This window comes from Balaenoptera borealis, assembly GCF_965194805.1.
Source record: "Balaenoptera borealis genome assembly, chromosome: 15".
Lineage (NCBI taxonomy): Eukaryota > Metazoa > Chordata > Mammalia > Artiodactyla > Balaenopteridae > Balaenoptera > Balaenoptera borealis.
This window is the reverse complement of record NC_138871.1, coordinates 42,713,339-42,727,030: the sequence shown is the minus strand read 5'-3', so window position 1 is coordinate 42,727,030 and position 13,692 is coordinate 42,713,339. Positions and strand designations below refer to the sequence as shown.

Genomic DNA, 13,692 nt, shown 5'->3' with positions numbered 1-13,692 from the left:
GATAGGGTGTATACATTTGAAGACCCTAAAGTCTCAAGGATGGAAATAAAGTTTCAACATAAATGCTGGCTGGAGATGTGCTGAGGATTCTGAGACAGGAAACATTTTATATAAAATATGGATCCTTAAAATATTTGCTAGATAGAGATGAAACCTACAAAATTCAGCAACTACTAAACCAGTTGTAACACTCTGCGAAATAGGTCTTTAAAAGAGTATATTTAGTAACTTCTTACCCCCGCTTAAAACAAACCTTTTAAAGGACTTACCTGTTGCACTACGTGATGATATCCATTAAGTATTGCTTTCAGCTGCCAACTACATAGTAATCTAAAATTTTAATGGAACAACATGGTTTATTCATTGTTCAGAATTATAAGGAAAAAACTTATTTGTATGCTAACTCAAATATGTACATACATAGAAAAGAATGACATAAAGATAATGCTGAGAAGTTAATAAAATTTTTATCACGGCTACTGTTGAAAATCATGTCTTCCAACTGTCGGTACTAATTTTATTCAAAATATAAATAACTGCAATCAGCAAACAACATGCGAACAAAACAGTACTTTTTTTTTTTAATTTTAACATGTCCAAAGCAAAGTTTTCTTGAATTGGATTCTTCTCCAAGAGAGATTAAATAAAACAGTTTTGATCATAATATACAGAACTTCTATTTACGAAAGCATATGTAGCAATCTATTCTTCTTTCAATTCCAGATTAAGGACATACTTTTAATTGTGTAAGTAGTGATAAGTTAATGTTCATCTATCTACTGGCTCACCTCAGTTGCGCTCTCAATGTTGCTGGGTAAGTAACTCCTCTAGGAATTGCTTTTACTTACCTAGAAGTAGAAAGCCCCTCAGAGTTTTCCCAACCATGATCTTTTCAAACCATCATGACCCTCCATTCTTGGTCTGCTAACCCTCATTTCCATTGCTATCTCCTATCACAGAGGCAGAGTAGTTCATTCAACAGCCCACGGGAAACCCCTTCTTCAAATGTGCTTTCCACCCCTTCCCACCAATTCAATCACATCAATTCACTAATTATCCCTTTACTGTGGTATCCTTAACTTATTTTCTGCTAGTTTTTTTTTCCTCCGTAATATTAACTTGTTCAAGCAAATCTTATTTAAAAAAAAAAAGAACACATAATTATAACTCCTCCTTGACTACACACACTTCTCTGGCCACTCCTGTTCTTCAAAGTAGTTTATACTGTTTACATTTCCTTTCTACCCACTTACCCACTCTCAAAACCCCAATAAAAGCTGGCTTCAACCACTACATGAAACCTATGCAATCTAACCTGATCCCTTTGCAACAGTCAGCACTGTTAACCATTCCCCTTCTAAGCCTCTCTTTCTTTGGCTTCAGAGACAACTGTCTAGGTTTTCCTGTTACTTCTCTGGTCAATCCTTTGTCTTCTTCCAAGGTCCTCTTTATTTACCAGTCCTTTAAACATTGTTATGCCCTCAAGATTCTGTCACTGGCTTTCTCTTCTCACTCTATCCATGCAGGCACTAGAAAGTCTATCCATACTCATGGCCCCAAATCCCACGCCTACTGTGACTTCTACATACGTCTCCATTCCAAGTTTCATGCTCAATTTCCACACCAAACCACTACTACCTACTAAAAATCTCCTCTTGATATTTAACATCTGATATGTCTTAAAACAATTCCTCTTCTACTTCTTCCATCCGTGATCTCTTCTCTAGCTTAGTGATCTGAGTTAGGAACTTGAAAAGAATCCTCCACTCCTCTTTCTGTCTGACCTGCCACTTCTAACCAGTCACAAAATCCTGTCAGTTCTACTGTAACTGTCTCTGGATTCTTCCTCCCTTCCTACCCTCAGATATTCTGGAGCAGAAAAAAGATTTTAGGCGCTACCTAAATCCTAAATTTCTAATCTTGTCTCTTGACATTCCTTGAAGGGCTGTCCATACCAACAGCCCATGTTGACATCTAATTTCTATCAGGACCCAACTGATAATGTGGGTCTTCCCACGACTGAACATACACATAATTAACATCAGTCAAAAGTTGGAAACAAATTTTCTAATTCTTTTGTATTCTCCAAATATTCTCACTTGTTGTTTACTGCTTTAACTAAAAAATAAATAAATTAGAGAATGTGTTACCATTGAAAAACACTTCAACACCAGGGAAAATCATTTACAAAGCACAATGATTCAGAAAAATCAGAAATGCTTCTGGTTAACTGATCGATAAGCATTTTAGGCAGAACTCTAATGACTAGAATCGGCTTATAGCAGATTAACGACTGCTCATCCCACCAAGATGCATGTACAGTATATAACAAAACACCACATCACCTTGCATTCCTCAGTTGTAAATCTTTGGGCAGCAATATTCTAAGATGGAAATCTCTTCCCTGTGGAAAACATTAAGAAGGTTCACTCAAAAAAGAAGGTTCATTTCATCTTTCACTTAGAGAGAAGTCAAACAGAATCACATAAAAAAGGCAACATTTTCCTTTATTTTCTAAAAGGTATCAACTTTATCCAAATACTTGCTAAAATATAAGCAACAGAATAGTGCATTTGAGGGAAAATAACTCAAAAATGCCTGTCAGAAACTTTGTGATTGTTGGGTAATCAAAACACTAAGATAGGATTTTGTTTTTAAAGAAAAAGTTACTCACATAAATAAGAAATACTAAGAAATTGTTAATGTAGACATAAGAAATTTAAATGTTATTTCTTAGGAAATAAAGAAAAAGGAAATTCCTTCAAATTGCTCTGAATACAGAAGAAAAAATCATAATGTAAAGTAATATATAATAATTATAGGCTTCATATTTGTAATTTTCCAGAGTTTAATAAAGTGAAAATATATTTAAATAATCTAAATACATAGACAGAAATATTTTCATAAATCAGAGTATGTTTAATTCTCCCACACTCACAGAACTTTAATAAATAAAACCCCTAAAATATTAAGTTATTTTAATTTAAATATTCATTAACTATACATTTGAAAAGACCAAATTTTACTCAAGAATCTTTCCAAGGAAAGAAGGACAGTTCTCTGAGAAATATATTCAGTTTTACTTTCTTGAGAAAGTGAATGGATAAGCAGCTTAAACTTTGTACCTTAAATAGGATAGTACACATGAAATCTGAGCAAAGGTAAGCAGAAAAAGACAAACAGAAATATAATCTTTTACTCCAACAGTATAAAATGAAAAAGAGTAATAAAATTCTTGAAAAACAATTACCACGAGAATTTTAGCAGAGTCTCCCTCAAAGCAGTTTCAAAAATAGAGGAACACAATTAAATGTACCCCATAACCTTTACTTTCATGGTAATATTGCAGTTCTGACTTTCATTACATTCAAATGTCCTTTAAAAAAATGAAACAAAATGTACTACTGACCTTTTCAAAAGGTCAAGTAACAATAATTCACTATTTCATTAAAGCGCTAGAAGGTATTATGTAGTAACTTTAACCTAACTTTACAGACATCCCACACATAGGTGTAAGAACAATCTGGAATTCAAAATTTACATGAAAAATAGTAAAACTACTCTACTGATCTGTTATGTGAAAGAATAAAATTCCAAAGTCCCTTATTTGCAAAATCCAACCATTTTAAAAGGGCAAATGCCATGTCACATGCCATAATACTTTTCTGATTCAAGGAAATGTCCAAAATTATCTTTTTTAAGTTAAACCATAGAAAAAATGTTAATTGCTCTCATGAAGCAGATTTTCCAGACTTACAGGGAACAAAAGTACTGACAGTTGCCTAAATCTGAATCTCTCTACATATCATTCCAAAAAACTATATACATCAAAATTAAGAACAATTAGACCCACAAAAATCCCATGTCTTCGGCAGAATCAGAAGAAAGAGAATACCATAAACTTCAAAATTACCTCTAAGAAGAAAAATTTAAACCACTTTCCAGTGCCTTCCACCCTGGGGCTCCAGTGGTTTCCACCCTGGGGCTCCCACATCAAGTCCTTTTAGAGAGCTAGGGGTTTCAGGGGGAAAAAAAATGCATGGAAGACAGAAGAGGGGACTGGACTATGTGCAAAAAATAATAATAAAGACTTCTGGTAAATCAGAGCACTGACTACAGGGAGGGGACTTATTATCAACACAAAAGTCAAGGATCTCATCTTGGATAAGAAATGTAGGAGAAGAAAATGGTAAAAGAGATATCCTTTGGAAACTGGGTGTTAGGAGGAAAAAGTACCAACTATGGTACACTTAGGATCTTCTGTAACAAAATAAAAACACTCAACTCCTCCTTCGACACTACCAAAAAAACTCATCCATAAAGTAAACTGCACTTTGCAGACAAAAGAGGGTATTCTTGAATGAGGAATTTAATAAACTATTGCAATGGTTCACAGACACAAAGATAATGTCTCCATCAATACTAAGCTACTGGGACTTCCCTGGTGGCACAGTGGTTAAGAATCCACCTGCCAATGCAGGGGACACGGGTTCAATCCCTGGTCTGGGAAGATGCCACATGCCACGGAGCAACTAAGCCCGTGCTCCACAACTACTGAGCCTGCGCTCTAGAGCCCGTGAGCCACAATTACTGAGCCCATGTGCCACAACTCCTGAAACAAAGATAAAAAGGAGTAGAGATTTCTCATACACAATAATGCAAGACAGCGAAGGAACATTGCTAAAGCACTAAAATAAAAACAGTCAACCCAGAGCTTTATACCCAGTGAAAGTATCTTTCAAAAGGCCAAATCAACAATTTTTTGAGACAGAAAACAACTGAAAGAATTCATCACTAGCAGACATGCACTACAAGAAATGTTAAAGGAAGAACTTCAGGAAGAAAGTAAATGAAACAAGGTGAAAAATCTGGATATACAAGAGTATCAGAAACAGTAAATACACAGGTAAATATAAAAGACCTTTTTTCTTATTTTTTAAAATCTCTTTAAAGGATAACTGACTGTGCCAAAGCTGGAATAACTTGAGCAACAAATAAAGTAGTATTGGAATATAATTCAAAATGTAAAATATCCATACGTCCATACTGATATGATTGAATTAATGGAGAAATTAATCTCCCATACAGAAGAATTCCAGATAAATGAAGTTGACCCTTGAACAACATGGGTTTGAACTGTGCAGTTCCACTTACACATGGATTTTTTTTTTTTTTTTTTAACAATAAATACATACGGCAGTACTATACGATCTGCAGTTGGCTGAATCCACAGATGCAGAACCATGGATACAGAGAGCGGACTGTAAAGTTATATGTCGATTTTCGAGCACATGAGGGTTGGCACCCCAACCCTTGCATTGTTCAAGGATCAACTGTACATAGATACTCCACCTGAAAGAGGGGGAGCATAATTCCCCACTCCTTAGTGAGGGCTGCTCATAGTGACTTCCTTCCAAAGAGTACAGTATGGAAAGGGGGAAAAAAAGAGTAACTTCCCAGTAGAGAAACCTGACAAACACAACTTCAGCCAAGTGATCAAGGTCAACATCAACAGTCATAAATCATATTGACAATGTGTACCCTTAATATGATGTGATGAAATGGTACTTAAACTCTGCGATGTTCCTCTCAAAAACACATAACCCCAGCCTATTCATGAGAAAAACATCAGACAAATCCTAGTAGGGTAGTATCCTACAATATACTTGACTAGTATTCCTCAATTAAGAGGGTCATTTCATAATCATAAAGAAGTCAGAGTCATCAAAAACAAGGAAAGTCTAAGAAACCATGACAGCTAAGAGAAGCCTAAAGAGACATAATAACGTGGTATCTTGGATGGGAACACAGAACAGAAAAAAGTTATTAGGTAAAAGCAAAGGAAATATGAATAAAGTACAGACGTGAGTTAATAATAATGTACCAATACTGGTTCATTCACTGTAACAATGTGCCATACTAATATGTTAATAATAGGACAAACTGTGTTTGTGTGGGGAAGGAGATGGTACATGGGAACTCTCCTTACCATCTGTTTAATTTTTCTGTAACTCTACACTGTTCTTAAAAAATAAAAGTCTATTAATTAAAAAAAAAAAAAAAAAGCTAATCAGCTGCTTAAAAGAGAATTAATACTATATTGGGAAGGTTATAAGATAAACAGAAATAAAATATATGGCAACAACAGCACAAAACCAGGAGATTAGAAATACAAGTAAACTACTGTAAGATTCTTACACTATAAGGGAAGAGGTATACTTGAAAGTAGATGATGGTAAATTAAAGATGCATATTGTAAACCCTAGAGCAAACACCAGAAAAGAGAGACAAAATATAGCAACTACTTAAGGAAAACAAAAAACAAAAAACAGGTAATAAGCTGACAGAGGAGATAAAACAAAATTATAAAACTCAATTAATGTAAAATGCAGAAAATAGGGAAAATATAAAAAATAAATAAAAGAACACATAGAACACATACAAAACAAACAGCTAGATACTAGATTTAAGCCCAACCATATCAACAGTCACATTAAATGTAAAGGGTTAATTAAACAACCCCCAAGTAAAAAGCAATGATTATCAGATTGGATAAAAAAGCAAGGCCCAGAAGAAATCCACTTTAAATATGAAGACACAAATAAGCATAAAATAAAGAATGGAAAAAGATAAACCATGCCACACTAATCAAAAAAAAAAGCTGGAGTCACTATATTAGTATCAAAAAATATAAATTCCAAGATTCCAAAGATTATTACCAAGGATAAAAAGGATCATTTCAGAATCATAAAGGAGTCAGTTCAGCAAGAGTGCTTACAATCCTAAAAGTTTATGTACCTAAAGAACTTCAAAATATATGAAGGAAAAACTGATAGAAATGAAAGTAGAAATTGAAAAAAAAAATTATAAAGTAGCCCCCCCTTATCCACAGTTTCGCTTTCTGCAGTTTCAGTCACTTGTGGTCAACTGAAAATATCAGATGAAAAACTCCAGAAACAAACAATTTTTAAGTTGTAAATTGTGCACCATTCTGAGTAGTGTGATGGAATCTCACGCTGCTACACTCCATCCCACCCAGGATGTGAATCACTCTGTCCAGGGTATCGGCCTGTTAGTCATTTAATAGCTGTCTCGGTTATAAGATCCACTGTCCTACTATCTGAGTGCTTGTATTCAAGTAACCCTTCTTTTAGTTAATAATGACCCCAAAACGCAAGAGTAGTGACACTGGCAATTTAGATATTCTTTTACTGTGCCTAATTTATAAATTGAACTTTATCGGAGGTATGAATACACAGGAAAAAACATAGTACATATAGGATTTGGTACTATCCACAGTTTCAGGCATCTACTGGGGGCCTTGGAATAATATATCCCCTGCAGATAAAGGGGGACTAATGTAGGTGGAAATTTCAACACCCCCTTTCATTAAGTGAACAAATAGACAGAAAATCAGTAAGTATATCGAAAACTTGAATAGCGTTATGAACCAATTTGACCTGACATTTATAGAACACTCTACCCAAGAACAGCATAATATACATTCTTTTCAAGTATGCACAGAACATTTACCAAAATAGACCATACTCTAGGCCATAAAATAAGTTCCAATAAATTTAAAAGAATTCAAATCATATGAATTATACTGGGACTAAATTATAAATCAATATCAAAAAGATATCTGGAAAATCCTCAAATATTTAGAGATATATTGTTCTTCTAAGTAACCTATGGGTCAAAGAAGAAATTAATAAGTATTTTGAACTGTAAAAAAAAAAAAAGAAAACATACCAAAATTTGTGTGATACAGCTAAAGCAATGTTTGAAAGAAAATATATAGCACTGAACATCTGCGTTATAAAAGAAAAAGGTCTCATTATCAATGACCTAATCTTCCACCCAAACAAATTAGGAAATTTAAGATCAGGAATCAATGAAACAGAAACAGAAAAATAATAGAGAAAAATCAATGAAATCAAAGTAGGTTCTCTGAAGAGATCAATAAACTTATAGGTCTCTATCCAGATGCATCAGGAAAAAAAAAAAGACACAAAATACCAATATCAGGAATGGGCATAGGAGACATCTATAAAATATATTCATAATTTCTTTGACACTTCTACCTTTAAGTGTTGGTGCCTCATCTCCTTTTGAATATGGACTGGATTTGAGACTTGCTTCTAATAAATGGCATAAAACAGAAGTAAATGTGTAACTTTAGAGGCTGGGGGAGAAAAAGCACTGTGCAGCTTTCTGCTTGATTTCTGTTTTATCACTTACTCAGGGAAAGCTAGCTGCCATGCTGTAATGACAGTCAAACAACACTATGGAGGTCCATGTGGTGAGGAACTGAGGCCTCTATCAACAGAAGTAAAAAACTGAGGCCTGCAGTCAATAGCTATGTGAATGAGCAATCTTGGCAGCAAATTTTCCAGCTCTAGTCAAGTCTTTAGATAATAGACATCCTGGCCAACATCTTCACTGCAAGTTCAGGAGAAACACTTATCCAGGATCATCCAGCTAAGTCACATCCAAATTCCTGATCCATAAAAAAGGTGAGATAATGAATGTTTGTTGTTTTAAGCCACTAAGGTGTGGAATACAACAAAAGGTAACCAATATAGGGAGCATCACTACAGATCCTAAAGCCATTAAAAGGATAATAAGAGAATATTAAAAACAACTTTTAAACCAATAAATTCAAAAACTTAGGTGAAATGAGAAGTCCTTGAAGGAAACAAACTACCAAAGCTCACTCAAGAGAAAAGAAAGAACCTGATAATAGAGAAAACACTTTTAATCACACAGATCACTAACAAATAAAATTTAAACTTAAAGGATCAATTAAGTTACAAAGAGTTGAAGTTTTACAAACATCACGGTCTAATCATGATGCAATAAAACTAGAAATAACAAAATTAGAATGAAAGAAGACCTTCCATGAGCAAAAATTTTAATCTTCTATTAAATAACTCCCAGGTGCGGGGGAACTACAAATTAAAATTAAGCTCTAAAAAATGATGATAAAACACTACATGTCAGTATCTACAGGATACTTTTAAAACAGTGATGATAGGAAAATGCAAATCGTTAAAAACATATCAATAAAAATGTGCTCTCACTGGCCAAATCTGGGACAATTTAAACATCAAATAGGGAAGTAAGGATTATAATCCATTAGATAAATTATTTTTAAAATCCATGAGCCTGATATAAATAAATGGTAAAGGGAAAGCCACTCTTTATCACAGAATGCCAATTAATAAATATAGAAGAAATGATGCAGTTAGAAAATCATCATTGGCAAACATCAATTAACTGACTCAAACAAGAGTCAATGGCTGCTATAACAGGGTGGGGGAGGAGGGAGTTTGATGCCTCACAGTAGCTTCCTATAAGTACTTAATAATTACAATAGGAAAATCTGGCAGATGCCACCTTAAACAGGTGATCAGAGATAACATCATCAATAATGAGACCTGCTGACATCCCGCATCCTAAAAAGGACACAATATTCTTTCTGTGGCATATCTGTCAAAATTGCATAACCTGAATTTAATGATGAAGAAACATCAGACAAATCTAAATTGAGGGACATTCTACCTAATGACCAACATGTACTCAAAAAATGTCAAGTTCATGAAAAACAAACAAAGACTAAGGAACTATTCTAGATTAAAGAGACACGACAACTAAATGTAATGTGAGATTTTACATCAGATGGTTAGGGGCTGGGAAGGGGTATAAAAAATGTATAATTGCAACATTAACAAAATTTGAATTTGGACTCCAGATTAGGTAATGGTATTATATGATGATTAAATTTCCTGATTTTGACAATTGTGGTTATGTATGGGTATGTCCTTGTTCTCACAAAATATACACTTAAGTATTCAGGAATAAAGGAACACTATGTCTGCAACTTAACCTGAAACTGTTCAAGGAAATAATGTGTGTACACATCCACCCACATACACAGACTCAGAATAAATCAAAAGGGGCAAATGTAAAATGGTGAACCCCCTTAAAGAGTATACTCAAATTCTTCTACATCCTTGCTATTTTTCTGTAAATTTGAAATTACATACGACACATTTTTAGACAAAACCAGCTCCACCAAAACAAAACAATGTTAAATAAAATCTTTAGGTTAGGATTTCAACAAGCTGCTTAAAGCAGGTACAAATGAGAATTGTAGCTATAGCCAGGATAAAATAATTTCACCTAATCTGAATTTTGATGGCTACACATATTTTCTAAGAGGCTTTAGCAGATACAGACATATAATACAAAATACTTTCCTTAAAATGCCTAAAATTAGATATAACATGGTTCTGATAAAAATGGAACTTAGTAACATCTCTTCAATTTTTCTAAATGCTGTGAAAGTTTTCAACTAGGTAATTCAAGATCAATACTTCCAACTGGGGAAGGAAAACGTGGATTAACTTTATTCCAGAAGTAACAATGACGTTTAACCTCTACTTTCTGTGACAGTCACAATGAATTTGAAAACAAATGAAGAAGTCCAAGTGTACGGTCTTTAACCTTTCCTTAATCAGTGTATCAGGATTAGTTCTACACTTAATATTCTTAGGGGTAGGTAAAATTTTCATTTAACATGTGAATTTAATAATTCACTCAATATTTTTGAGACATTACTATGTGTCTTGAGGAAACTTCAAAACACATGTTAATTCCTAGAATATGGGCCCTATCCTCAAAAAGTATGTGCGCTGTTCAGGGAGAGGGCACAATGTTGAATGTAATGGCCAGGAAGCAAAGTCTATACTCAAAATTCTCACCTAAGGTAGCTTGATGCAGTGTAGAGGGGGAAAACCCAGGAGTGGAATCAGATAGCCTGAGTTTAACGGAGTCCGTTGTGATCATGGACAAGTAACTTCATCTCTCCACTTTCCCATGCCTTGATTTACTCAACTATAAAACGAGAATAATGACTTTTTAAAAAAAATTTCTGCCTCTGAGGCCTGAGGATTAAGTGAGATATTGTACTTGGAAAGCGCTTTGTAAACTTCAAAGCCCTACACGTGTTTACTATGGGTAATAAACTCCACAAGAGAGGCCACTTGGAATCAGCGAAGGTAATTAATTCGGTTGTCAAGATTTCCTACAAAACATCGCCAACTGGATGAGATCGGGTACCCAGGACTTGGCAGAGAGCGAAAACCAGGTTTTCCTCCAAAACGTTCTTTCTGCAGGAAACACGAATATAATGAGGGAGCGCAGGCTCCCCTCTGAATGGCCTCCAACCTTCGTGGGGGTGGGGCATGTTAGAATAAAGACAAGCAAAAAATTGACCAATTAAAACAAAAGTTCAAACGTGGGACAGACAGGAGCGAGGCAAAACTCCGCGAGGGGCGGGGACGAGGGGGCGTGGCCCTCCTCCCCGTCCTCTCCCAGCCCGGGCGCGCGCGCAGGGCTCCCAGCGTCCTGTCCCAGGCAGCGACCCCGGCCCAGGCATGGAGGCGGCAGCCGGGAACGGGTTTCCAACAACGGCCCACGGTTCTCAAACTTCTAGTCTCCCAGGAGTCCTTACTGGCCGCCCCTCTCAATCCCCACAAACCCGAGCTCCTAACCCCTCCGGTCACAGACTTCAGGGCCGGGGGTGCGCCGCCAGAGGGAGGCTCTTCTAGCGAAAGAGCAACACCCGGGCGAGTACCTGAGCTGAAATGAATCCTTCATACACGGTTTTCGCCCGGTTCTGGGGTAGAAGCAGCGGGAACTGGCGCAGCAAACTAGCTTCCGTCTCCGCCATGGCTCTTGGTCCGTGGAGACGCCGGGAGCCAGCGGCCTCCGGGCCCCGCACATGCGCAGTCCTGCCTGCGCCTAGTACGGAGAGAGGCGGAAACCCGCGCCTTTGGCGGGAAGAAACTTCGAGGCTTCCGCGGGCAGAAATGAAGGTCTGAGGCTACTCGGGACACCTGAGCTCAGGGTCAGCCAGAATAGATGCGGCTTGGCGGGAGGGAAGCTTGTTTTTAGGTTCACAGGTCTGACCGAACAAGCTCATACTAGCCTTGATTGGCCCAAGAACCCTTTTGGATACATATATTAATCCAGACTCAAGTCAACACCAGACTTATTTCTGCTGCCCTGTACTCACAAATATCTAAGGCAAAACAGGAGGGAGAATTGCTGATGGTCTTGATGAACCGAAGTTAATTTTTCTTTAACAACATTTCCTGAACGTATTTCTAACTCAGGAATGGTAATTACCCATTCCCTTTTACTAAGGGATGGTTAAATAAGGAACTTAATATTTACTGCACATTTATTTGATTCCAGTCAGTACTCAGTGTATTACATTTCTGAACCCTAGTATTTGCAAAACATCATTATAAGGGGCTGCAGGCTGTGCAAAAATGAGTAAGATATACACCCTACCGTTTTTATTGCCCTCAGAATGGGGTTAGACTTCTTGAAGATTCTTTAAGTTTGACAAGAATTATAAGAGTATTCTGGATGCTTAGGGAAAAACAAGAATGTTGCCTCAGTGGTTAAATATAAATTACAATAAAGCAGTGGTTTTCAATATGTGATCTGGAACCATTAGCATCACCTGGGAACTTTAAGAAAGGCGAATTTTCACGCCTCTGTCTCAGACTAAGGGAATCCCAAATTCTGGGAGTGAAGCCCAACCATCTGTGTTACAACAGCCCTCCAGGTGTTATGATGCACGGGCTAAAGTTTGAGAACCTCCTAAGAGGCATGACATACCATCCACTCAATTATGCAATTCATTTACTAAGGATAACAGACTACGTGTTTTGTGATGGACATAAAGTCAAGGTTGTACAACAGTAGGACCAACACAAAGATTATTAGGACATATAGTCACTGCCCTCAAGGACTTTATAACTTTTCTGCAAGTTAAGACATTTGCTGTTTTCCAGTATTTCAAACTTCCCACCACCATATTCCCCACGGAACCTCTACCCTTCCTTCAAAGAGCTTCTCAATGGCTACCTTTTTTGGGAAAACTTTCTTATCTGCTGAAAATTATTGCTCTCCCTAATCACTTGGTATATTTCTTGGTACAGTGTAGGTATCCATTAACTATTTACTAAAATAAATATCCACTAGTCCTATAGGCAAATTACAAATAGGTATTACAAGAGTTCAGAGGAATGAAGGAACTTTTCACAAGATATTTGAATTGGTTTCCATTTACAATATAATAATCAGACTGTATAGCACTATTATAGACTTTATGGGATTTACTTAAATTATAATACAACAGCATGTGTAAAGCGCTTCCACATTTTATTTTATTTAGTCTTGATGGCAGTGTTCTTTAGGTATGTTTTTTTTATAATGTCTATTTTGTATGCAATTAAATTGAGATTCAGGGATATTAAATAAGTTGCTCAAGATAGTGACTTAGTGACTTGTACAATGAAGATTAAACTTAAGTCTTCTAAATTTTAGATTCAGTAATCTTTCCATTAAGTCATGGCAGAGATGGACTTCCCATCATGAAACTCAGGAGAAGTTAATCTAAAGTTGTTAATGACTCATGCTAACAGTTTCAAGAATTTGATTTTGATAGTTTGATAATTGATTTACCAAAATAATATATTTCTTCTGAATATAATCATAGCATTTTCTACCTAATTCACATATTGTGAGGAAAGAGGCTAAGAACATTTTGCCCAATAGGTTCCTCAGGAGCTAAAGTTTTTCCATGAAAGCAACCTTGGCTATTTTATATTC

General features: G+C 36.1%; 1 protein-coding gene across 4 annotated transcripts in view; it reads right to left on the bottom strand.

Moving 5' to 3' along the window:
- Window positions 1-11,892, bottom strand: part of FANCL (FA complementation group L) — an 80,594-nt gene extending 68,702 nt beyond the window's left edge. The window contains exons 1-3 of one of the 4 annotated variants that reach the window (XM_082358284.1): window positions 11,642-11,892; window positions 2,346-2,404; window positions 270-330 (exon numbers count right to left, since the gene is read on the bottom strand). In XM_082358284.1, coding sequence (XP_082214410.1) covers window positions 270-330; window positions 2,346-2,404; window positions 11,642-11,737 — 216 coding nt within the window. In that variant the 5' untranslated portion in view covers window positions 11,738-11,892. The remainder of the gene's footprint in view (window positions 1-269; window positions 331-2,345; window positions 2,405-11,641) is intronic. The other 3 variants (XM_082358282.1, XM_082358283.1, XM_082358285.1) reach the window with 3 other exon arrangements.
- Window positions 11,893-13,692: the final 1,800 nt, after the last annotated feature.